This window comes from Xyrauchen texanus, chromosome 7 (assembly GCF_025860055.1).
Source record: "Xyrauchen texanus isolate HMW12.3.18 chromosome 7, RBS_HiC_50CHRs, whole genome shotgun sequence".
Classification (NCBI taxonomy): Eukaryota; Metazoa; Chordata; class Actinopteri; order Cypriniformes; family Catostomidae; genus Xyrauchen; species Xyrauchen texanus.
Genome location: NC_068282.1, coordinates 13,889,231 through 13,914,273, shown reverse-complemented (window position 1 = coordinate 13,914,273; position 25,043 = coordinate 13,889,231). Strand labels below are relative to the sequence as shown.

General features: G+C 41.6%; 1 protein-coding gene across 6 annotated transcripts in view; it reads left to right on the top strand.

Annotated features, from left to right (window-relative positions):
* LOC127646169 (calcium-dependent secretion activator 1-like) overlaps positions 1 to 25,043 on the top strand; it is a 154,676-nt gene that overhangs the window by 59,775 nt on the left and 69,858 nt on the right. For all 6 annotated transcript variants that reach the window (XM_052129649.1, XM_052129648.1, XM_052129647.1 and 3 more), the window contains exons 4-6: positions 15,581 to 15,661; positions 22,299 to 22,532; positions 24,505 to 24,626. In XM_052129649.1, the coding sequence (XP_051985609.1) occupies positions 15,581 to 15,661; positions 22,299 to 22,532; positions 24,505 to 24,626 (437 nt within the window). The remainder of the gene's footprint in view (positions 1 to 15,580; positions 15,662 to 22,298; positions 22,533 to 24,504; positions 24,627 to 25,043) is intronic.

Here is a 25,043-nt window from a genome sequence, read left to right as displayed (position 1 = left end):
ATAAAAGTTTCTGACTGCACAAAAGAAATCATCCACTCTCATGCCTCCAGCTTCAACCAGGGCATCCAACTGCTTCTTAATGTCAGAGGGTATGAATGATTCCTCCAGCCTGGCCTGCAAGACTTCTCAGGATATGAATGTGCAAAGCTATGGCCATGCATCTTTCACTTGTGTGCACCATGTCAGATTCGGAACTTTGCTTCCCAAAAAATTGCTAACACGTGGTGTGGCACACTTACTTTTAGCATCATCCTCATTCTTTGTTGTATAAACATGCTGCACGATGTTGGTATGGCCTCCATGGGTGATGGAAAAGCGAGCTCCACAAATCTCACACCTCACTTTACTAGTCTTTGTCTTCAATCAGTTCACTAACTGGACATCAATTGATAGGGGAATGCGATTGGATAGTTTAATCCAGTCATGTACTTCAAATAACATGGTGTGATCTTTACAAGCCATATCCTTGTCTACCTTTGATTAAAAGACTCATGTGATTGAGAAAGCCATATAGGTGATTTTAGAAGGAAATTTTAGAACTGGGGAAATATGGGACAAAACACGATTTTTTCAGAATAAGTTGGGACACTAGAAAAAGTGCTTGAATCCGGGACTGTCCCGGGAAACACGAGATGTCTTAGGATCAGATTGCATCCAAAATTCTCTGGTCTAAGGTATTTAACATTAAACATTCATTTGAGTGAAACACTGTTGATTCATGTGTAAATACACACTGCATTAAAAAAATCAGTAAGCATGTTTAGGCAGAGGGATTATAAGACTTGCCTTCTACTGGCCACGGCTTGATATACAGGGTGAAATAATTACTCAATTCACTGACAACTGCTCCATGTTAGAGCTCCCCGTAACTAGGAGAATGGGATGAGAAAAACTGACTCTGGATCAGTGGTTGCGAGCAACATTCTACATAATTTGTGTATGCAGAGAAAACATCTTAATTTCTAAAAAAAGATTCTACATTTTTGTTTTATAATAAACAAGAACTTTGATTTGTGAAACTAACCATTTTTATGACATTTTGTAGCAAAACAATTCCATATAAGTTGTGTCAACATGTGCCTTTGAAGTTGTATGCGAACAACCAGTAGCATCTGTATGCACCGTGGATCAACTCCAAACAAGCTTACACTGAGATGACTTAAGTAAAAAATATTATTTCATTATCAGATACATTTTATCATTTTATCCTGACTTTTGAAAAACATTAAGTGTTCTCTGGCATTGTCGATGGGCACAGCACATGATGACATATATGATGCAGGTACAAGTTGTTTTTTGCTGGTTTAGTTAAGTCAGTGGTTATTCTTCATTATTCAAATTGGTTGGCATGTCAATGGAAAAACAAATCACGCATATTCATGTTATTGATACTTTATTATAAATATGATGTGAAGACCTACTTTCTAAATATCTGTTTACTATGCTGTTTTGACATGTGTTATACAGTAGCTGGCATGACCAGTAATGTCTCTTTTATGCAATGCATGGCTTATTTGCATAGCAGAAGAGAAAGTGGCTGTGATAAAAAAGTAACGCAAAAGTAACGTAATGCTTTACTTTCTATAAAAGTAACTTTTTATTTAATTTATTAAAATGTTTAAGTAGTAACACAATATTATAACGAGTTACTTTTAACTTAAATTAAAGTTACCCAACACTGTTCATAAGTTAAGAGTCTAGTAGCTCAAATTGATAAAGCGCTGTAGGTTTTTGCTGAACATATTATTTATGGCCGAGTTTGAATCTCTTGCCTCAGTGAGTTTTTTTATTTATTTATTTTATCTTGCATACTCCTGCCGTTCGAGCTAAAAATCCCACTTATTTTAATCTGTACAATGAAACAAACCACCGGTCGTTCACTTCTGGTGTAAAATGGAAGGTCTCCAGTTAACATGAAATCCAGTTTATCCATAACACTGGCAGCAAAACAAAATGAAGTCTGTTCTGGACATTTTGATTTGTATGAGCAATTGGCAGAAATAACCTGCAGCAGTGAACTGGTCTGGTCTGAATCAGTTCATCACTGATTGGGTGTGAACACCTCAAACTTTACTGGCGGTGAAAACTAGCAGGCGGGGCTCATTATACTACATAGAAAATGCTGTTAAAAACGTTTCTAAGGCTTCATATGCCAAGCCAAACAGTGTAAAAAGCAGAACTTTTCACATACATTAAACAATTTTAGCATGTTTTTACGGCATTTGAAATTACTATGCCGTATTTTACGGCTGTTTAGAATGCCGAAACAAATATGCTGTTTTAAATGTACATGCATTAAAAATCACGTTATTCTGAGAATTGTGGCTTGCCATATCCCCTAAGCATGCTCTCATGCACAAATATACTTTTGCCATGCGAGCAAAATCCTTCTTCAATCGCCCAAACACCTTTTAATTTTGTCAGTCGTGGGGTGGGCTCTTGCTGTTTTGTGTGTATCCTCAAATATCATTGATTATTCTTCTCACCATCTCAGTTTGAACCAGTTTGGCCATTCTCTGTTGAACGCTCTCATCAACAAGGCATTTCCGTCCACAGAACTGTCCCTCACTGGATGTTTTTTTGTTTTTGTCACCATTCAGTGTAAACTCTAAAGACTGTTGTGTAACTAAAACTGTTTAAAAAAACTGAAGCCTTATAATACACATAAAGCAATAAAACACTAGTATTGTGGTCAATTATAATTATGACATTCCAATGTGATTCAGAAGTGCAATATTTAATTTAATGAAATGCCACTCAACACATTTTACTTACCAATTTGTGATATTGTCATTAGCTAGAGCACTGTGTAACAGGGAAACAACATGCCTGGCAAGATCCTGCATCTTGGACTAACATGCATGAAAAGAGAAACCATTATTAGGCCCAACATGTAAATATAAATGGGAATTACACAGAATGTACAGTATATGGGCTTAAATGGTGAGATAAATTAATAAGTAAATATTGGCTAAATTAAATACAGTGTATGAAGACAGACATGAGCCAAGATATTCCAGTACATGTAACTGTAATGGTTGGTGTGCAGGAGTAGAAACTTTAGATCCTTTTATTATATTAACTGGAGTAGAACAAACGCTGTAGTGGAAACAAAATATAAATCCTAACATCAAACATTAACATTCAAACATTAACATTCAAGGACTGACAACTAATGATCAAAACTAGAAGGTATATATACACAGGGAACTTAATGAGGGAATGGCATACAGGTGGGGATAACGAGGAAGTGATTAGGGCAGTGGATTCTGGGAATTGTAGTGCAGGAGAAAACTTCTAAATAAGAGTCCTTGAACACGGTGGAGACAAACTGTGACAGTAACAAGGTGTTTTAGGATCAAAGGACAGGATCAAGCAGATGACCATACAAAAAAATAATAACTAGCAGCATTTGTTCTCTGCACGTACCTTCCCTGTTGATTTTGCTGAATTTTATTCCATTTTTACAGATTTTGCTGAATCAACTGTCTCGATTTGCCACTTATTACTGGAGTAATACAATTTATAAAAGATACATTTTTCTATGTAGTTCTACCTAACATCACAAGAATGCAACAGCTAGCTAGTAAACTGTAGTAAACTTACTGTTTTTAAGGTGTCTGGCAAAGATAAACATTATATAGTATAAAATTAGCCCTGTTAAATGAAAAAAAAAAAGAAATAAATAAAGTAATATTGACATGACATGAAGAGGGTCTCTTGATGAAGTCATGGCTCACAAAGAACAGGTGAGTTTGTAATGATATTTGAGGTTACAGACAAAACAGCAAGAGACCACTACTGCTGACAATATTAAAAGGTGTTCATGCGTGCAAAGTTTGAAGAATGATTTTGCTCATGCAGCAGAGGTTTCTTTGCGCAGGAGTGCTTGTATTGCATGCACAGGAGGTTTTGTGTGAGAGGGTTTAAAATGAGCTTGTGGGTTCTTCCTGTTTCCTCGCACGACAATTAACTACCGCGAGCGAGTGAAATATGCATGCGAGTTCTTCCTTTTCCTCACGTGGCTTTAATCTTTCATGCGTGCGAGCTTCAGTAACATGCGTGGATTACTGGCACTGATTTGCCATCATAGAAAAGAACCGTATTGTACAGTGATAAAAAAATACAATAATCATTTTATATTCAAATGAAGTGAAATGACCCACAGATGTTTTAATGTTGAAAGTTATTCAAAATAGTGTTGGCACGGTACCAAAATTTCAGTAGTCGGTACCAATGCCAGTGAAATTTCACAGTACTCGATACCATTTTCGGTACCAAAGCAAAAACAGTTTACTAAACAACACTCTTTTATTAACAAAGTTAACAAGACATTAGCAGCAGAACTAAGAACAGAAATATGTAACACTTTTAAATATAACAAAACTGTACAATGTATGCTTAAAGTATTTTTGAACACTTATATAAGATTTGCTTCAACTTTTGCAACTTTTACTTTAAGTTTTTACCAAGTACTAAAAAAAAACTAAATAAACAAGCATACAATAGAATGAATAAAAAACAATTTCCAAACTAATGTGCATAGTGCACTCGTATTAATAAAGCTGCATATTGCCATTTTTCTTCATGATAAGAAATGCATATGGACATATATATAGATATGATTAAATAAGTTATAATCTAGCTGCATTAAGCGTGCGTGCTCAAGGGATGAGCATCCCCGAGGCAGAGTCTCTCTCAGCCGGGTGCAGTTTCAATCTCTCCCCCTTAGATCGGGACATTTGCGCAACTCATTGAAGAGGCGCTTACCACACAGAGAAATGCCAGTTTCTGAGTTTAAAGTTATTAACATGACCTGCTTCTGTATTATTTGAACTTCAATAAAGCTATAACACATTAAATATAACTGCATTTGTAACGCCGGGATGTTCCCCTACTTTTTTTTAATTTTTTTTTATAATTCCCTAATACTTTGGGATCTACATAAAATGAAGCTGTGAAAGTTTAGAGTGCATCTGGACTGATCTGTGTAGTTCTTCCTCTCCTCAGTCAGGTGTGAACTGCAGTGCTGCTCTCGCGCGTCATTAGTTTAATATGATTTCATTTTACGTTAAATGAGATCAAACGACTATTCGACAATGAAAATTTTTCTCTGCATTTTTTTATTTTTGCCGTTGTTGATAATGTCGACTAATCGTTTCTGCCCTAATGCAGATTATAATATGCTTTTAAACTCACCTGCTTTGGTTGCTTGAATAAATCCAGGTGTCTTGTCTTTTAGGTGCTTTATTAAGTTTGATGTGTTTCCTCCTTTCGTCAGAAAATTGCGAAAGCAGCATTTACAAATAGGTTTTTTCTGATCTATGATGTTTCCCTTTTCATCAGCCTCAAATACAAATAATTTCCAAACCTGGCTTTTTCCACTTTTCTTTTCGACAAGATTCAGTTGAGACTCCGCAGCAGCTTTGCTTGTCATCATCTTTTGCTTGCTGTGAGCGTTCAAAAGTTCCCGCCTCTGCATGGTAGACCCGGTACTCAGTAGGCTACTCCGGTACCTTCAGAAATTCTGGTATCATAAAAATGTTTTTGTTTCAGTACCGACTTGGTACCAGAGTACCGGTATTTTTGACAACACTAATTCAAAATAATTAACATGTTTTTTAGTAGAGCCCATAAAAGCACTTCCCGGAAATCGATGTCACGTTGTTGTGTCACGTGTGCCAGATTTTAAACCTTTAAATGACAGTCAAGAGTGTTGTGAACAGTATTCAGTATTTCGGTTTAAATTTATTAAAATTATGAGTTGCGTATAGCGAAGTCAAAAAACAACATCCACGCATGTGGACATGGGGTCGCTCAAGGTTAAATAGAGAACTAATGGAGACTTTTGCTTATCTCTTGCTTCTCAAAATGTTCTCCTTTAGAAGAAGAGCCCAGTAATCTCACATGTATCAAGTTTCAGAAGAGATCTCAAAAATGTCTCAAACTGAGCACTGATTTGCCAAGATGCCAAAAATGCAATTAAAAAATTAGATTTTAATATGAACTCAAATTTTTCGCATTAAATACTTTAAGACCTTACCTCCCGTATGCTATCCACATTCATTTTGTTGCTCAATACTCTGCATGCCAACAATTTTCTCATTTGTTAAAATTTGTATTTCTCCTAAGGACAGGGAAACATCTGAGACAAAAATGATACATAAATGAAACATAATTGAGAACTCTTCACCAGAGGAAAAATTATACACAGTAGCTCAAAGTCAGGTTGCATCTCATTTAGATAATAGAAAACTGTGAATGTGCTGTACTATATTATACTTAGTGCTAGCTCATAAACTGGCCCATTCACACTCATTTTCCTGCAGTCACAAATATATTCTCTTTGTAACACACCTCTCTCCAGCTCTCAAGAGCTTACTGATTGAATTATCTGACAATAACCAAGCAAAATAATACTTTTACTCCTTGTTTTCCGTTCTTTGTTGTTTAGCAGACACTTATTGTTGTGTGCATGAAAAAAAACTGGCAGTGATATTGTGCTGTGTCAAAAAACCTCTCTGTCTTTACCTCTCTATATATGAAAGATCAGCTTATCCTTTAATTTGTCAGGTCCATTGCTTTGCATTTAAAGCTTCTCTTTATCTCCTTAAGAGCAAAAAAATGTGATAACTCGTAGTCAGGCATCCCAGGTGATCCAACAACAAAAGTGGTTCCTATGTGTGCAATACTGTAAAGAGGAAACAGTAACAGTGAAGACTTTGAATAGAGAGAGAGAGCGGGGTATGTTCATTGCAGCCGGTGACAGGAGCTGATTATGTGCTCCACTAATCAACAGCTTAGAATAAACCAGCAGGGTTACGGCACACTCACACACATACACACTGCAATTGATCGTTCACACTTCTATGCTATCGTGCACCTAAACGATGGATTTGTTATATGTATAATAATGTGCATAATTGGTCATTTTTTTTCTTTCGCAATCCATCAAAGGAACGTGACTGCTTCTATTCTATCTATATTCAAATAGTTCAAAGAATTAGACGTTGCAGAAGTGTAAAACATTGATTAGACAACATAAAGGTGGTTTTAGAAGTTAATATATCTTTTGGTTTGTATCACTAACCATAAGTCTATCCTTGACCTACAGTCTGCAGCAGTCCATTTTGCAATGGAGTTGATCAATATGTACGAAGTAGACTTAAGTATTTTCATTGTTTTCAGCATTTCAAGTCATAAACGACACATTTTTATGACACTGTGTCCAGTTAAATGTAGTTTGAAATGCCTCTTGAGATCCGTGCACTTGGCTCCATCCAGCTGTATTTGAACAGCTGTCGTTTTGTTGCCTGAACAGCTGTGCGTTGTCTTTAGATGCGCTTTCTGCCTGTTGGTAGGAACATTTCTTGGTACAGAATTTACTGTACATACAGTCAAGAGGTATGATTAAATGCGTACATTTTTAACACTTTATACAGTAGAATTAATCGCACTGAATTAACACATTAAATCAACAGTCTTAGTTTTATATGAACAAATTATATTTTCCAACTCTTACAGAAGCCTTTTTGCATTGTTCATGTTTAGTAAGCCATGTTCCTCATGTGGTACATTTGCTGGTCCCAACAATGTTGGTGATTTCAGGTTTTATTCTCCTTGTGGGGACATTTGGTACACACAGACACACACACACACACACACACACACACACACACACACACACACACACACACACACACACACACACAATTGCACACTATCTCTGTCACTTCCTATCTGCTGGATGGGTCAGTAGATCAATAATAAAGTAGACAAGATGTTCAGGGTTTCGAATATATCAGTGGATAGCTGAAGGTCAGACTGTAGGATTTTGTCACATGACTTGAGCTTGCGCTATCTTTCCTATTACTTCACACAATGTCACAGATGTCACTTTCCCCTGCACAACAGTGGAACCTTCAAGGGAAGAGAGAGAATGAAGACAGGTGGGGAGGTGGCGAAGAGACATACTGCGAGCGACTGTGGTGACAGTAGAAAACAGTGAGAAAGAGCCAGAGAGCGGAAGTAAAAATCGAGTCTGAGAACATAGCTCCGTCTATTCTGCCATCAGCAAATAGAAATGTGTGAATGCATTATTGATGCGGTGAGTCTCTGAGTTTCACCCGCTCCATCTCTGTGAGGAGGAATCCGGGGTACCTGCTAGTTTGGGGGCTGAGCTCTCCTAAGACTGAAATCCTAGAATCGTTGCTGGTTCAAATCCTGTGCCTGCTGTGTTGAAAAGGTGAAAGCTGTACATAGAACCAAAAGGGGTTTGTTGTCTTTTGGCCCAAAATAAACCAGAAAGATTCCAACTGAAGTCTTTAAATTACTGTATATTTGGGTTTCCTGAGTTGAATATTATCCTAGGAATTGTTCTGTTTACAACTTGCCACAGAGAAAGAAAACAACAAAGAGAGCTTACAGATTAATTACAGAGCCTTCAAAAAGTATTAACCCCCTTTTTTGTATTTAATTTCTGAAAAACCTTTCAAAAGTGTTCTTGCAGTGTAATCCCTTCACTTTAATAATTTATTTATTCAATAACATTCATTTCTCCAGATTGAAATTTTTCTCTTATTAATACATTTTCAGATATTTTTTTTGTGTGTAATTGTGAAGGAATCTAGATACTTTATTTTAACATGATGGAGAATTACTTCGACAGCCATTAAAATAAAATGAATATCCCATTATGAATAGTTCAGGCTCTAAAATATGACTGAATAAGCCATGTTCAAAGACATTGTAAAATAGGCGATATTCGTACACCTTTTACTGAACATCATTTGAATATAATGTTAATGTATATGAACTATTTTACTTGACATTATTGCCAGAGTATTGCTTTTTATTGTAATTACTACTTTTAATACATTTAAACATGTATTGAACATTGCCAAATAAGCTACTTGAGACTTGTGATTACAGTGATTTGCCATTATCACCGTAATCCATGGGCTTTCATGCCCTTGTTGCAGACTTTGCAACACATTAAAATGAGAAATAGTTAATGGGGGTTAATACATTCTAAAAGCACTGCACAGTAGGTGTTAATGCTAATGTGTGTAAATATGCCCATAAAATAGATGAACGTCCCAAGACTTACAGCTGGTATGTCAGTTAAATTAACAGAGGTAAATACACCAACAATGACCTGTGTACAGAGAGAACAGATGTTTTAGTTCCATGTTTTGTTTGTGTCTATTATTAAGACTGGCTTTTGATGAAAGGACCATTTACTTTGCACACCAAACTAAACAGAAGCCTGTAGAGTCAATGAGGAAATTGAGCTTTTTTCACCTGTAGTTTATTTAGGTCTGCCAGCCGATTCCTGATTTGGCCTATTTGTTAGCTGTGCATAAAATACATATTAACTTTAAAGGATAATATACAGTCATTCGGCCATTGTCATAAAATGAACCCTGACAGGGCAATCAGTATTTTATGTTTTTCGTATCATCCTGAAGATGTTTATTTTTGTTATAATGACTGGCTGACTGGATATTAACCTGCAAATTAAAAGACTTGCAAATAAGTAAATAAATGGAGATGATATGCTTGTTGAAATTATTTTATCATGTGAGAAGAAAAAGCCAGTGGAGTGATATGAGGAACCTGAAACCAGACAGCTGTAATAATAACAGCTGCTAGTTATAAACTCCAGATCTATGCATGCATATGTTGTTTTTGATTTGTTATGGCAAATCCTTCCTGCCTTCTGCCAACTTAGAGGACATTATCATAAACTATGAAAATGTCAGTAGGTCATTGTAGTTGCTATTTGCTTTTGCATTAGAGAAACTCATGAGAGGCAATGTGACAGACTGACTTTTGAAGACCAGTAGAGTTATGCTCAATTATTTAAACAAAAGCTTTTAGTTGAACACAGTGCAACTGAGAATTCTGCTGTGTAGAACTCTAAATAAACACTTCCTTCTTCTCACTTGTATAACTATACTGTCGTTCATTCTAGTCTTGGGGCCACAGTACAAGGGTTGCTGCATGTGCTGAGCCATGCTTTATTAGAATGCAGCCCCAGGAGAGCCGGGCAGAAGATAGACAGGGCTCTGGGGACCAATAATTTGTGACAGGGTTTCCCACTCCAGACTGAATGTTGCCATGGCAAGGTTTGCAGTGGTGCTGTCGCCCCTGGATGCTATGTGGACAAGTGCAGGGGAGTGAAATAGACAGGAAGTGATGCTTCGCATGGGGATGCTTTAGATGTCATAACACACACAAACAGACACTGACACGCTCGCACACCCACACACTCACGCAACAGAGTTAACAGGGGTGAAGAGATTATCTGTCTTCCAGCACGTCAGATTTTCTTCTCCATGGGGATTTCCCATCTTCCCTTTAGGATGCTTGTATACTTTGTGCATTACAGTAGAATTTATATGTTTATGTATGAGTGGCTGTATATTTGAGCAGTGAAAACTGGGCACCATAGTACAGATGGAGTATATTATATTTTGCATTCATGCTCGGGGCAGTCTCATGACTCGTCACTTACTGACTTTTTGCCTGCATCATCAAAACGTCATTGTCATGCCATTCTCACCTCAGCTCGGACGATTCTGTCACAGGCTCAACAATATTTTAGATCACCTAACCCAGTGGTTCTCTGTTTTCAGTCCATGCCCCCCTTTGAAACAAGAAAAGCTTTTGTGCACCCTCAATAATCTAATCGAACATGATTCAAAATTAAATAAACAATATTTCACCTTTTTACTGAAAAAAACAACTTTTTATTTAAAAAATACAATGAAAAATCTCTTCACACACAAAAAGGATCTAAATTATGAGCTTTTGTTGGTCTGTTCTGTTGTTCTGTTTTTTGAGAATACTTTGTGTTACATAATATATGTATTTGCCTATATACCTTCAATATATATATATATAAAACATTGATACAAAGCAATACTGCTGCAGGAACAACTCCTGGGCATGAACACATTGCATATTGCACATGTTGTTAGCCAAAGACTGTGTTACATGATACACAAAGTTTTCTTCCTCCAAGGGGTGCCTGGCCACTCATAAAACCGAATCCTTCATTCATCCACATTTAACTATCACAAAGTTTTATATCTCATTGGAGACATTATAAAAACTGTGAATGGAAACAAGCCTAAATCCTCTTCCAGTAATATTAAACGACTGCGATTGGCCTATCCTGGCCAGCGCTGATAAAAGTTACAAGGATCACGTGACAGTGCCATCTACGCGCTGTTTCGGTGGCATTCCGGACCCCTGGACGATAATTTACACCTGATTAATGATACTAACAATCTAACCACTGAATTAAAAACTGGCCTTTCTGCCATCATTTACTGACCCTCGTCGTTCAAAAGCAGTATGACTTTTTTCATCCGTGAAACACAAGATTGAGGGATGAGTGGATCGTGTTTGTGGCTTTCCAATCTCCAAAAGCACACATCAAAGCACCTTAAAAGTTGTCCATAACACTCGTGCCTTAGATTTCAAGTCTTCTGAAGCCATGTGATAGTGTTGTGAAGGGAACAGACAGAAATGTAAGTGTTAATTCACTTCTTCTCCCATTTGAAACTGGTGCGCATGCGATAGCGGCTTGTTTACATAAGCGCTGGGAGCGTACCTTACATCATGAAGGCTTTGGGCTATCGAGAGCTGTGCGCAAGACGCACTGCAGTGCCAGACGGAAGTTTAAACTAGGCAGGAGAAAAGGCAGGGGAAAATAATTTTATTTGTGTGTGTATTTTTACAATTTTTGTTGAATGTGTGAAAGTGAATGTGATTTGAGGACAGGTCAGTCTTCTGCTCTTATAAAGTGGTGGTACTGTGTCCTGCTCCCGTGACATGATTGGTTGGGGGGGTGGGTGGGTTGTTATGTCATATCTATTATCTGTCATCTCAGTAATCAGTAAGCCATTTATTCAATATCAGGGTATCCGCGGGGTCTTGAAAAGTATTAAAAGGTGATAAATCCATTTTGGGAAAATTAAGACCCTTAAAAAGTATTAAAAAGTCTTATCACGGCTTTATAAAGTCTTAAATTTTGAAAGTATTTTTCTGAATTAGCTGTCCAACAGTTTGAGTCCCAAAAACATCGTAAAAGTGTGTGAATTTAGTCATTTTTATTAAAAAAATCGAACAGGTACATAAAAAACTAGGCTATTGTGGGTGTGTTCGTAACTTGCCTCTGAGAGCACCAGAGCGGGCAGACGGGCGGAAGTTCAAAAGCACAATGTACGCTCTGGCGTTCCCAGTGCGTATTACAACGCACCGAAATGTTTTAAGAGAAGGTTGGTGAACTCATGAACAGAATGGGGAAGTGCAAATTTGCACCGTCCTGGATGGAAATGCCGGACTTCAAAGAGTGGCTGCAGCCAGTCGAGGGGAATGTCAGGGAGGCATATTGTACATTATGCAAGAAAAAAAATAAGTATTGTGTCAATGGGCATTAACTCGTTAAAGTCCCACATGTGTTGTGCTAGCCACAAAGCCGCTGCTAGCCGCCGAGAGCGGCAGCTGTCCATCGCTAGCTTCTGTGGTAATCGCGTTGCACCACCACAACCTAGTGCCAACATCGTTACACCACCGGCAGTCGCACCTGAAGCTACAGCTACGACCCGGGCTGTCTCTGCTTCCTCATCTTCTGCAGCCGACATCAGAGTGGCTCTGGGCGGCACAGCAACACTGCGTGCTGAGGTGTTGTGGTGTCTCCACACAGCGGAGAAACACCATTCACTGAACTCAAACGGCAGAGGGGAAATCTGGGACATTAATGGCACAACTGATCACGAAGTCCAACATCCTCAGAAGACGTAGTAAAGAAAAACGGAACGAATTGGTCCAAACTGAGAAGCTGCTGGGAACAAAATCAGAAGAACTGAGGCACATGTCAGCATGATTGTTGTTGAGGGTGGAGCAAAGTTTTGTTTTGTTTTGTTTTTTAATAAACTTTGCTTTGATTTACTATCCCAGCCTATTTGATTTTTTTTTTTTGTATCAGAGTGGTCTATAGTCTTTATCACAAACTAAAACTGTTAAGTTAAAAGTATCACTGATGTAAATGGTTACAGCTTGAAGTGGCGGTGAGGTATTAAAAAATATTGAAGTTCTTGAAAAAGTCTTGAAAAGGTATTAAAATTAACTTCAAGATTCCTGCATATACCCTGAATATGTATATGATAAATATAACATGTACAAAAAATGCTTGAATTAAGGGAATATTTTACAAAGCTAATTGTGTTAAATATCCATGTTTTCAAAATACCACGTGTGAATGTTATCTATTGGTTAGAGAATGGGTACGCAAAAGGATGTTGAATGTTTGGAGGGGTACACCACTGTAAAAAGTTTGGGAAATACTGGTGTAAGGAACACAGTGAAACTGAAGGTTTTAATAGCTAATGTTCCTCTCTGAAAATACGGCCAAACATTATGTTCTCGCAATCAGTCACATGGCAAGATCAGCCACATGACACGCAAGAGCTAATTGGCATTTGAATGATGATAATAATGAATTACATTTATATAGGGTTTTCTAGGCACTTAAAGTGCTTTACATAGTATTAGGGGAATCTCCTCAACCACCACTACTATGCAGCATCCACCTGGATAATGCAACAGCAGCCATAGTGCACCAGAATGCCCACCACACACCAGCTATTGGTGGAGAGAGAGAGTAAAGTGGGCCAATTCATATATATATAGGGATTTTTTTGGAAGCCATGTTGCATAGAGGCCAATGGGCAAATTTTGCCAAGAGACCAGGGTGACACCCCTACTCTTTTTACAAGAAGTGCCCTGGATTTTTTTTATGGACACAGATAGTCAGGACCTCAGTTTAACATCATAGGAAGGACAATGAATTGTTAAAGTATAGTGTCCCCACTACTACAGTATATTGCACCCCCTGCTGGCCTCCCTAATACCTCTTCCATTAGCAACCATTGTTTTCCCCAAGAGGTCTCCCACCCAAGTGTTAGCCAGGGTCAACCCTGCTTAGCTTCAGTGGGTAACCAGGCAAGAACTGTATTGTGATGAGTTAAATGACTTGATGAATGGAAAATGCATCAGTGTGACATTTCAGTTGTGCAGGCAAAATGTCCCCTCAGTGACATTCAGTCACAAGAGTCTGTTGTCATGCTATATGTGGGTTACAGAATTCTGTGGAATTAGAGCACAACAAATGTAAATATGTACTTTAATTATACGTGGGATCTCATAGAAACATACAATTTACAGGTTATCAAAAGCCCACAATCAAAAGCCCAAAGCCTAAAGAGAAAAATAAGAAATTTCCTTTTTTATTTAGAAAATAAAGCAAATTTTAGGACCGATAAGATTTTTTTATTTATTTCTTTGTATTGTTACAGGATCTTGACAATAAGGCAATTAAGCCAAATTCTTATTACCATAATGCATCCAGATGTATTACTTTAGAGTTATTTTGTATTCTCAATAGTGATTCATTAGATTCTGTTTATTGTAATACCCTATGTATTTGGACCAACTTTACATTAAGTGTCTTCAACTACTATGTACTTAATACAATGTACTTATAATGTACGTTGTTGCATTATACTTATATTTGAAGTACCTGCATTTAAATGCATCTGTAGTTACACTGTTAACCTTACCCCTAACGCTACCCCAACCCTTATCCTAAACCCTAACCGTTACCTCTAACTTTACCCCGACCCCTACTCTTACTCTTAAACCTACATTTACCACAACCTCAGTTGCAGCAAATGTGCATTTTTTTATAATTTTGCTGAACCATTACACAATAAATGCATTGGATTGTATGTATTTTAATGTTAGTACATAGTTGTTAAATACACTTAATATAAAGTGGAACCCAGTATTTTATTTACTGTATAATCTTTACGAAATATTGTTACACAATGATTTAAAAACAGCTTAAAGTAAAAACAGTACAACAAATGCTACAATGATATTTAAATACTTTAATATTAAAATGATAAATTGCGACAATGACAATTGGGGGGAAATGTGTTTCATTGTCATGAAAAAAAAAATTATCTAAAAATATGCATCATTTTCTTTCTGCAAAATAGAATTGATATATATATATATATATATATATATATATATATATATATATATATATATATATATATATATCAATATGTTGATATATATATATATATATATATATATATATATATATATATATATCAATTCTATTTTGCAGAAAGAAAATGATGCATATTTTTAGATTATTTATTTTTATATATATATTTTTTTGATTATTTATTTTTATATATATATATATATATATATATATAAAAAAATCTTTTGATTTTGGGTTGAAATGTGACCTGGACATGTTTTTGAAAAGTTTTGTAAGTTTCATCCAAAACAAAATAGACTTCTTTTTTTCATTAAAAACGGTAATAAAGTGTGACCCCAGTTATTTCAGATATGGGGTGCATATATAAAAGCTTTAACAGGGGTCAGGATTGATTAGTTGCCTTCTGGAGATGTATAGGCTGTTATCGGTGCATGGAGCCGTGAGGGGTGATGGTAACCAAAGTAACTGAGTGTGTTTATGTCATTGCAGTTGGATAATTTGGATGAGCAAGCAGCTCAGATCAGGAGAGAACTGGATGGGCGCTTGCAGATGGCTGATCAGATTGCCCGGGTAAGGCTCATCATTTGATCACTTTCATATGAAATGCAGCAGAGGTGCTGTAAAGAAACTTGGGATCAGTTCTATTGCACTTCAGAATTCCAACGGGATTACTATGATTTTGCCAAGTAGAATGTGTTCTTTGATCAATAACATTTGTTGGTCCTTGAACAAAATTCATGTCATACAAACAAAATCGCTAACTAGAGTGAAATTAGGTTGATATGTTGTTTAAGCATTAAATCAAGCCCTAAACATTAACCCTTCACCCTAAACTAAACCCTAAAATCTGATTGGTTTATTGGAATGTTATTCCAGGTACATGTCCTACTGAACAAAATCATGGTCAAACTGCCTGGAAAAAGTTAAGGTTTGACAACACTTAAAAAAAAAAAGGCTTAAACCAGCCAAAGGTGGTTCCCCTTCTGTCCCTCTCTCCACGTTGTGTCAGAGAAGCGACACTAGGGGTCTCTCTTGAGCGCCGATATTCACCTCTGAACTATGAAAAAAGGCCAATGAGAGTTGGCAACCAGTATTTGCATGTCCCGCCCCCGGACATCATTTAAGCGGCGCAAATACGGGAGTTCATTCAGAAAATTTCTTCGGGGCCGATGGTCATGTTTGCAGACTGCTGCGTTTTACACACCGAGTTCCTGCTATCCTCTGCTGCATGCTGTTGGATTCTACGGCGCACAACATCGGCTTTCTCCTGTTTACACGGCTGTGCACTTCCTGCCCCTGAGCGCATCGACAGTTGCAGATAAGAAAGATCTCTCATGAGTTCTTTCATTCATAAAAGAGTGATTTTATTTAAAAGAGTAATTTCCTCTAAAAAGAGCAAAAAAACACAGCGGCGTTGAACGTCCTTTTAAGGACGCGTCTTTATAAAGATCCCTTTCCGCCCCTGTGTTGTTCCTGGATGCGGTAGAGTACTCTCCGCTTCCGACGGCCACAGGCGTTGTCTCGTGTGTCTGGGCAGTGATCACACTGAGGCTGCTTTTGTGGATGGTTCATGTTCTCATTGCGAGAACATGACCATGACAACGTTGCGGTCGCGGCTTGCTTACAACCGTAAGCAAGCCACTCCAGCTGCCCCCCGCGTCGCTCCTTCTTCCCACGGGATTGAGGACGATGCGGCTGGTGATGGAGGCGATTCGGGGATGGCAGCGGGTGCAGCTCCGCCGGGTACGCCCCCTCGGACCACCCGCGCCCCGGCACGCTCGTTGACTCCCGTCCCCGCTCGAGGTGGCGGCGACTCGCCTCACAGCCAGTCTGCCTACCCTCTTGCGATGGAAGAGATGGAGATGAGTTCGCCGCGACATCGGAGGGCGTGGGCTCTGATGCTGAGGGCTCGGGTACACAGAGATCCCCTAGGTGGATAGAGCTGTTGCGCTCCACTTATGTCCCGGAAGCACTACCACCTGGCGGGGCCGCTCTGTACTCCCTTCCCGGTCCTGTAGAGCAACATCCTCGCTCACCGCGAAGGCCTACAGCGCTACCGGATGCGCCGCTTCCGCCCTGCATGCCATGGCTCTCCTGCAGGTCCACCAAGCCAAGGCACTTCGCAACATGCACGGGGGTGGCCCTGATCCCGACACGCTGCAGGTACTGCGCTCAGCGACCGACCTCGCCCTGAGAGCAACGAAGGTCACAGCGCAGGCACTCGGGCAGGCGATGGCCACTCTGGTGGTCCAGGAATGTCAGCAATGGCTGGACTTGGTTGAGATGCGTGAAGCTGACAAGACTCGCTTCCTCAACGCCCCTGTCTCCCAGTTCGGCCTCTTCGGTGACACCGTTGAGGACTTTGCCCAGCAGTTCTCCCTGGTGAAGAAGCAGACGGAGGCCATTTCGCACATCATGCTTTCCGCAAGCCACAAGCTTGCCGCCACGGCCCAGGCCCCACCTGCTTGCCGAGGGCGTCCTCCCGCGGCCAGAAGACCTTCTGCTCCGCCCCAATCTGGGCCCAGTTCTCAGCTCCAGCGTCGATCAAACCGCAGGAAGCGTACGCCCCCTGCCTCACGGACCCCTTCGAGGACCCGGAAGGCTCCCAAGCGTCCCTGAGACAGCGGACCCAGAGGACGAGAAGTTAGCTCCGGAGGTGGTAAGACCACTCCGTCCCCCGGTGGAGGGCCGGGAGGAGAATCTTTTGTTTTTTAATTTGCCGCACCCCCTGACGGGGGCTGCGGTACCCAAATTCTCAATAAAAGAGCTATTTCCTTTACCTCTGGGTCACATGGCCCGCAAATGCTGTTCTCACGGCACTTTGCTTTCAGGCCTCAACAGTCTCGGCGCCCAGGATGCGGTGCTTCCGCCCTCAGCCCCATGACTGTTCCCCGGCCGGCCGGTTCAGACGAGTCCAGAGGACGCCAGCATCAGACCTCCTCCTCAGTCACGAACCCGCCCCCTGCCGGGTGCGCGGAACAAGGTAAGTGCTTTGAGTTTATTCTCAGCACCAGAGCCACGGGACGCCACAGCGCCTCCCGACGCCGCGTTACCTGTTCCGCACCGCTGCGAAGCCCCGCCGGGTACGTCCAAAATACTCGTCCCCTTGGTGCCCCTAGCACGGAGCTTAGAGGCATGGCTTTCACTGCCCAGCTCGTCACGGTGGCTGCACCGGACCATCCGACTCGGTTACGCAATTCAGTTTGCCAGGCCTCCGCCCCCCTTCGTGGGCATTCATTCCTCCGCAGTGCACGGTGAACATGCCCACTCCCTGCGCGAGGAAATCGCCTCCCTTCTAATCAAGGACGCGATAGAGCCTGTCCCTCCGACCGAAACGAAGAAGGGTTTCTACAGCCCTTACTTCGTTGTACCCAAGAAAGGCGGCGGCATATGACCGATCTTGGACCTGCGAGTTTTCAATCGGACCTTGTCCAAACTCCCGTTCAAAATGCTTACCCAGAAACAAATTCTATCTGGCGTCCGGCATCTAGATTGGTTCGCAGCGGTAGACCTGAAGGATGCGTACTTCCACGTCTCAATTCGCCCTCGACATCGACCCTTTCTACGGTTTGCGTTCGGCGGCCAGGCGTATCAGTACAAGGTCCTCCCCTTCGGCCTGTCTCTGTCCCCTTGCGTCTTCACGAAGGTCGACGAGGAGCGGGCATACGCATACTCAATTACCTTGACGATTGGCTCATTTTGGCCTCCTCGCAGGAATTACTATGCGCACACAGAGACCAGGTGCTCGAGCACCTCGGCCGTTTAGGGTTTCAGGTCAACTGGGAAAAGAGCAAGCTCACCCCGGTCCAGAGCATCTCTTTTCTCGGTTTGGAGTTAGACTCAGTCTCAATGACAGCACGTCTCTCCAACGAGCGTGCTCAGTCAGTGCTGGAATGCCTCGCTTCTTTCGAACCAGGCACCGTGGTCCCTTTGAAACGTTTCCAACGGCTCCTGGGGCATATGGCATCCTCCGCGGCGGCCGCGCCACTGGGGTTGATGCATATGAGACCACTTCAGCATTGGCTCCAGACTCGAGTCCCGAGACGAGCATGGCGCCACGGCACGCATGGCGTGGAAGTTACCCCCGCCTGCCGCCAAACCTTCAAACCCTGGACAGACCTCTGCTTTCTACGGGCAGGAGTACCCTTGCAGCAGGTGTCCCGTAGCGTTCTGGTTACAACCGACGCCTCCAAATTGGGTTGGGGCGCCGTGTGCAACGGGCGCGCAGCCGCAGGCCGGTGGAATCAAGGCCCGCTGCGCTGGCACATCAATTGCCTAGAGCTGTTTTTCTTGCCCTGAAGAAATTTCTTCCGTTGATTCGTGGCAAGCATGTCCTAGTCAGGACAGACAGCACCACAGTGGTGGCCTACATAAACCGCCAAGGTGGAGTACGCTCCCTCCACATGTCACAGTTCGCCCGTCGTCTCCTCCTTTGGAGTCAGCAGTGACTGGAGTCACTGCGCGCCACTCACATCCCCGGCAACCTCAATGTGATAGCGGATGCGCTGTCACGGCAAAACTTGCCCGGCGGAGAGTGGAGGCTCCACCCCCAATCGGCCCAGCTGATTTGGGACAGGTTCGGCAAGGCCCAGGTAGACCTGTTTGCCTCCCAGGAAACCTCCCACTGTCCGCTCTGGTATGCCCTCACAGAGGCTTCCCTTGGGACAGATGCTCTGGCGCACAGCTGGCTCGCTGGGCTGCGCAAGTACGCTTTTCCCCCAGTGAGCCTTCTTGCACAGGTTCTATGCAAGGTCAGGGAGGACAAGGAGCAAGTCACTCTGGTGGCCCCCTACTGGCCCAACCGGACGTGGTTTTCGGATCTCACGCTCCTCATGACAGCCCCTCCCTGGAGAATTCCCCTGAGGAAGGACCTTCTTTCTTAGGGACAGGGCACGCTCTGGCATCCGCATCCAGACCACTGGAATCTCCACGTCTGGTCCCTGGACGGGACGCGGAGGATCTAGCCGGCCTACCTTCGACCGTCATAGACACTATTAACCAAGCCAGAGCCCCTTCGACCAGGCATCTTTACGCCCTGAAGTGGCGTCTGTTCACGGACTGGTGTTATTCCCGAGCCGAAGACCCACAGAAGTGCGCAGTTAGGTCAGTGCTCGTGTTTCTTCAGGAGAGGCTGGAGAGGAGGCTGTCCCCCTCCACCCTCAAGGTGTATGTTGCTGCTATCGCGGCCCACCACGACACAGTAGACGGCAAGTCTCTTGGTAAGCACGACTTAATCGTCAGGTTCCTAAAAGGTGCCCGGAGGATGACTCCCTCCCGGCCTAACCTGTTTCCCTCCTGGGATCTCTCGGTCGTCCTTATGGGACTCCGGAGACCCCCCTTTGAGCCGCTTGACTCAGCTGGACTCAGGGCCCTCTCTCTCAAGACCGCCCTGCTGATCGCACTCGCTTCCATCAAGAGGGTCGGGGACCTGCATGCGTTCTCTGTTAGCGACGCTTGCCTGGAGTTCGGTCCGGCGGACACTTTCGTGATCATAAGACCGCGACCGGGCTACGTGCCCAAGGTTCCTACCACACCCTTCAGGGATCAGGTGGTGAACCTGCAAGCGCTGCTCCGGGAGGAGGCAGACCCAGCCCTTTCACTGCTGTGTCCAGTACGTGCCTTACGTATTTACCTGGACCGCACATAGAGCACCAGACGCTCTGAGCAGCTCTTCGTCTGCTTTGGGGGACAGCAGAAAGGGAATGCTCTCTCCAAGCAGAGATGGGTTGTTGACGCCATTTCCCTGGCTTATCACACCCAGGCCGTGCCCCCCCCTTTGCGGGTCCGAGCCCACTCCACCAGGAGTGTTGCGTCCTCGTGGGCACTGGCTAGGGGCATTGCCCTAGCAGACATTTGTAGAGCAGCGGGCTGGGCAACACCTAACACTTTTGCGAGATTCTACAATCTCCGAGTTGAGTCAGTATCGTCCCGTGTTCTCTCAGGTACCGAGCCCGTAGAACTCGGTGGCACGTCCATGATCTGAACGGGTGAATCGCTTGCACCCAGCGCCCTTCCCCCTAACCAGGGGAAACAGTGTGCCTTCTTTCCCAGGAGATCCCAGGTTTGGGACACTGGTTGACTCCTCCCTAGCCCTCGTGGGTCGCAGTTCTGCGGAGGAACTCGCCGACCCAAACCACTGCGGGTACCACTAGCTACCCTGTACTGGTATAGGTGCCCCACAGGTAAGGCCTCCTGTTCGGACTCCCCCTGTGTGTAAAACCACACGGTTCTGTCCCCTCACGAGAGTTGACTCCGTGTTTTCCTTAGGCAGTTACAGCTGCCTCGGGTGCCGTGCTGTATACTCTGCGAGGCTGGATCTACCACCGCACTACTGTTCCGCATAAGACCTAAGTATAGGCCATGCGATGTATTTGCCACTCAAAATTTGCCTCCCCTCCCGGGTAGGTGTGGCCTCCGCAGGGTCTTCTCCGCCCTAATAATGGCTAAGACCCCCTTCCCTCAATGCGTGTAAGGGCCCCGGCCATAGTTGCTCTATGCGAGAAACATAGAGAGAAAAGAGGCCCAGCCAGGCTGGCCCGTTCCCATGTTGGCGGCCGTCACCTTGTTCCTCCCTCCAGGGTAACGATAAGGAATCCTGATGGCTTAAATGGGGCATTGGGGAAGGGTACGTGCAGCCTGATACAGTTGGTCATTCTGCATGTAGGAATACCTGCTCGCTCCTGTATCAGCGGATCACGTACACGACTCAGCGCATGGCTCTTTTTAAGTGGACCCCTAGTGTCGCTTCTCTGACACAACGTGGAGAGAGCGACAGAAGGGGAACGTCTAGGTTACGTTGCAAATACTGGTTGCCAACTCTCATTGGCCTTTTTTCATAGTTCAGAGGTGAATATCGGCGCTCAAGAGAGACCCCTAGTGTCGCTTCTCTGACACAACGTCTCGTTCCCTCCATCGGGGAACGGAGGTTACATACGTAACCTAGACGTTATCTGGTCTCCCAGTCTGGTCAAGCTGGTTAAGCTTTCTGTTTTGGATGCTTGTAAGATGGTCATGCTGGGAGACCAGATATCTGACCAACAAAGCAGCTGAACACAAGCTTTACCATAATGGGATACAATCTAGACAATTTAAAAACTGGCTTTAAGCTGTTTAAGCTTTGTTTGCTTTTTAATATTGTCTTAAAGTGATATTTTAAATGAATTATTTTCTTCTTCTTTTTTTTTTTGCTCCTTCTTTTAAACATTAGGCTGGAAAATTCCTTAAGTTTGTATCAAAGGAGATGGAAGCTATGTATATTGAGGAGCTGAAGAGCTCAGTGAACCAGCTGATGGCTAACCTGGAGAGCATGCCAGTCTCAAAGGGAGGAGATTTTAAACTGCAGAAGCTCAAGAGGGGACACAACACCTCCATCATCGATATGGGACAGGAAGACGAAAACCAGCTCTCTAAGTCTGATGTTGTACTGTCATTCACACTCGAGGTAGAAATTGTTCTATTCTTCAGGCAGTGTTTTCATTTTGTGCTTTTTTTGGGGTGAAGTTATGTGACATTTTTGTGTGACTGTGCCATAAAGGTGTAATTCTTTATGTTTTATTATAGGTCCTTAAAAGTAATCACTTTTAATATAAAAGTAAGCAATTCATTTTGCCAAAAATGTTTATAACCACATGCCTTTTCTCCAAAACTCGCCCCTAAAGCCATGTCAGCTAACCCAATATCGACAATCCCAAACACACAAAGAGATTTACAGACATTTACAGTGTGTTTCTGATGGCTATTTTTCTTATTGGCTTAAAAAGTGTGGGCCAGCTCCCTCGTTAGGGCTGTCACAGAATCAGGTGTGATTTCTCAGGACAAATATTTCAGTGTTATCTGTCAGGTCGTAGAGACATTTTATGTGTGGTATTAAAAAAATATGAATGACTGAGGTATAACAATGATAAATTGTCTAAATGTTGTCATTGAAATATTATTATTAACAAAGCTTAAATGCAGCAAACTACCAGACATACTAACATAATTTCAGCAAAAATAATTCTACATTCTGACACTGTGAAGAGTTGTCCTTTATTGACCTGTTCCGTGAACAGCGTTGTCACTATATATTAAAGTCAGAGACCTTTTTGGTCTTTAAAATAAAAACACACAAAAAAACTTAATTTTGTATTACTCATCATCTCAAAACAGTGTTCTCAGACTTGCATCTCAAGATAGTAAAAGGCTTTACATTTTTATTTTGACTTAATGCTACAGTATTTTTAATTAATAGTTCTTAAAGTTTAAGTTTTTCATTTCTTTCTTTTTAATGTACTTTAACCTATTCCAGCGTATTGTGCAGAGATGACAATAAGTTGTTGATTTCTCAAAAGAGTGTAAACACAATGTCCAAGTGGTGCTTTCAAAACATTGCTCTGATTGATTGAGTTGTCTGATATGTCTGCTTCTGTCTCAAGTGAGGGCGTGAGTTTGGGCTGTGACTACCTGTTTGCTTGAACAACAAATGGGGTACCCCCTTTGGAAACAATCAATATGCTTACATTTCCATTTGGTGCCTCTAGTGGTGCAGAAATTACACTCTTGAGTTTTTAAAAAGTGTCATTTCCAAAAATAAATTGGACATACTGTTTTACTGCTTACGTAATCAATCAGAGACATTAAAGTGTTTTCACTTGTTGCACAGTCTAAACATTACCCTCAGATCAAATCTTTTGGCTGTCTAGTGTCTAAAAGTATTTGCCTTTCATTATTGGGAATTAATAGACACCCCTCAGTTTAGATGGAGAATTTGAGTGAGAAAGAGTGTTAAATTTTGCAGTATTAACAACTGCAGTGTTAGTTTAACACATACGTCTTGGAGATTAAAATTTTCACTGGATTTTCAGTCCTTGCTATTGCATAAATTATAGATAGGCTGCTAGTCTGCTGACAGAAAGGACTGCAGTATATTAAAAATGTGTTATTTTACATTTTTGATAAATTATCCTAGAGAATATCGAGTGCCTATCCAGTCTAAGTTTTTACTATAATTATACCATCTGGAGTTAGCTCATTTTTACTGGGCAGTTGATTGTAATATAGCAAGACTTTAGTAGTCATAGTGGCTGACAGAGCAGTGTTTTTGGTATAGGGTTGAGTCTTTTTTGTTTTGTATTGGGAAGCTATGAGCTGGTAGATTTTAAAGATGCTCTGGGTGTGTGAAATGATTTTCTGCTGGAACATTAACAATACTTATTTAATGAATGACAGGCACAATGACATTTGAATAATAAAACAATAAAAGTTTATAATGTGAATAGAAAGTTGAGATGGTGGGCTCCTTATTAACTGGTAATGACAGGAAAATAACAACATTATTCAAGGGACTGTATGACTACTTATGTAAGTTTTACAACTCATACCTGCAGACAGAATACTGAACTGAATGTTCTTCAATTAATGTTTCTCCTATATAGGTGGTTATTATGGAAGTTCAGGGGTTGAAGTCACTGGCTCCCAACCGCATCGTGTACTGCACTATGGAGGTAGAGGGTGGAGAGAAGCTACAGACAGACCAGGCTGAGGCCTCCAAACCAACGTAAGACACATTCTATACACTTTATAAACTCAAAATGGACAAATATCCAACTTCTTACTCCCAAGACATCAAATACTGACCCTTGTGCAAGAGCCCTGTGCATCATTATGTAGATGGCAAAAGCACCCTTTATGCCCACTGCTTTCAATGAGAAACATTTGGCATCAATATACTGATGTGATGGGCATCAGAGTTTTATTATCATGAATCTAATTGTATAAATATATATATTGTATATATTGAGGTATAATTTCATCATCATCACATGACATTTTGGAGTATGATTTTCTATTTGAACCATTTATTATTTAGTTGTGGTTAATGTTTAATCGGATGTTTTATGTGCACAATTGCCTCTTTTGAAGTGGCATTTTTCCTTCGGTTTTTTTTTGTTTTTGTTTTTTTGGTTGACTGACT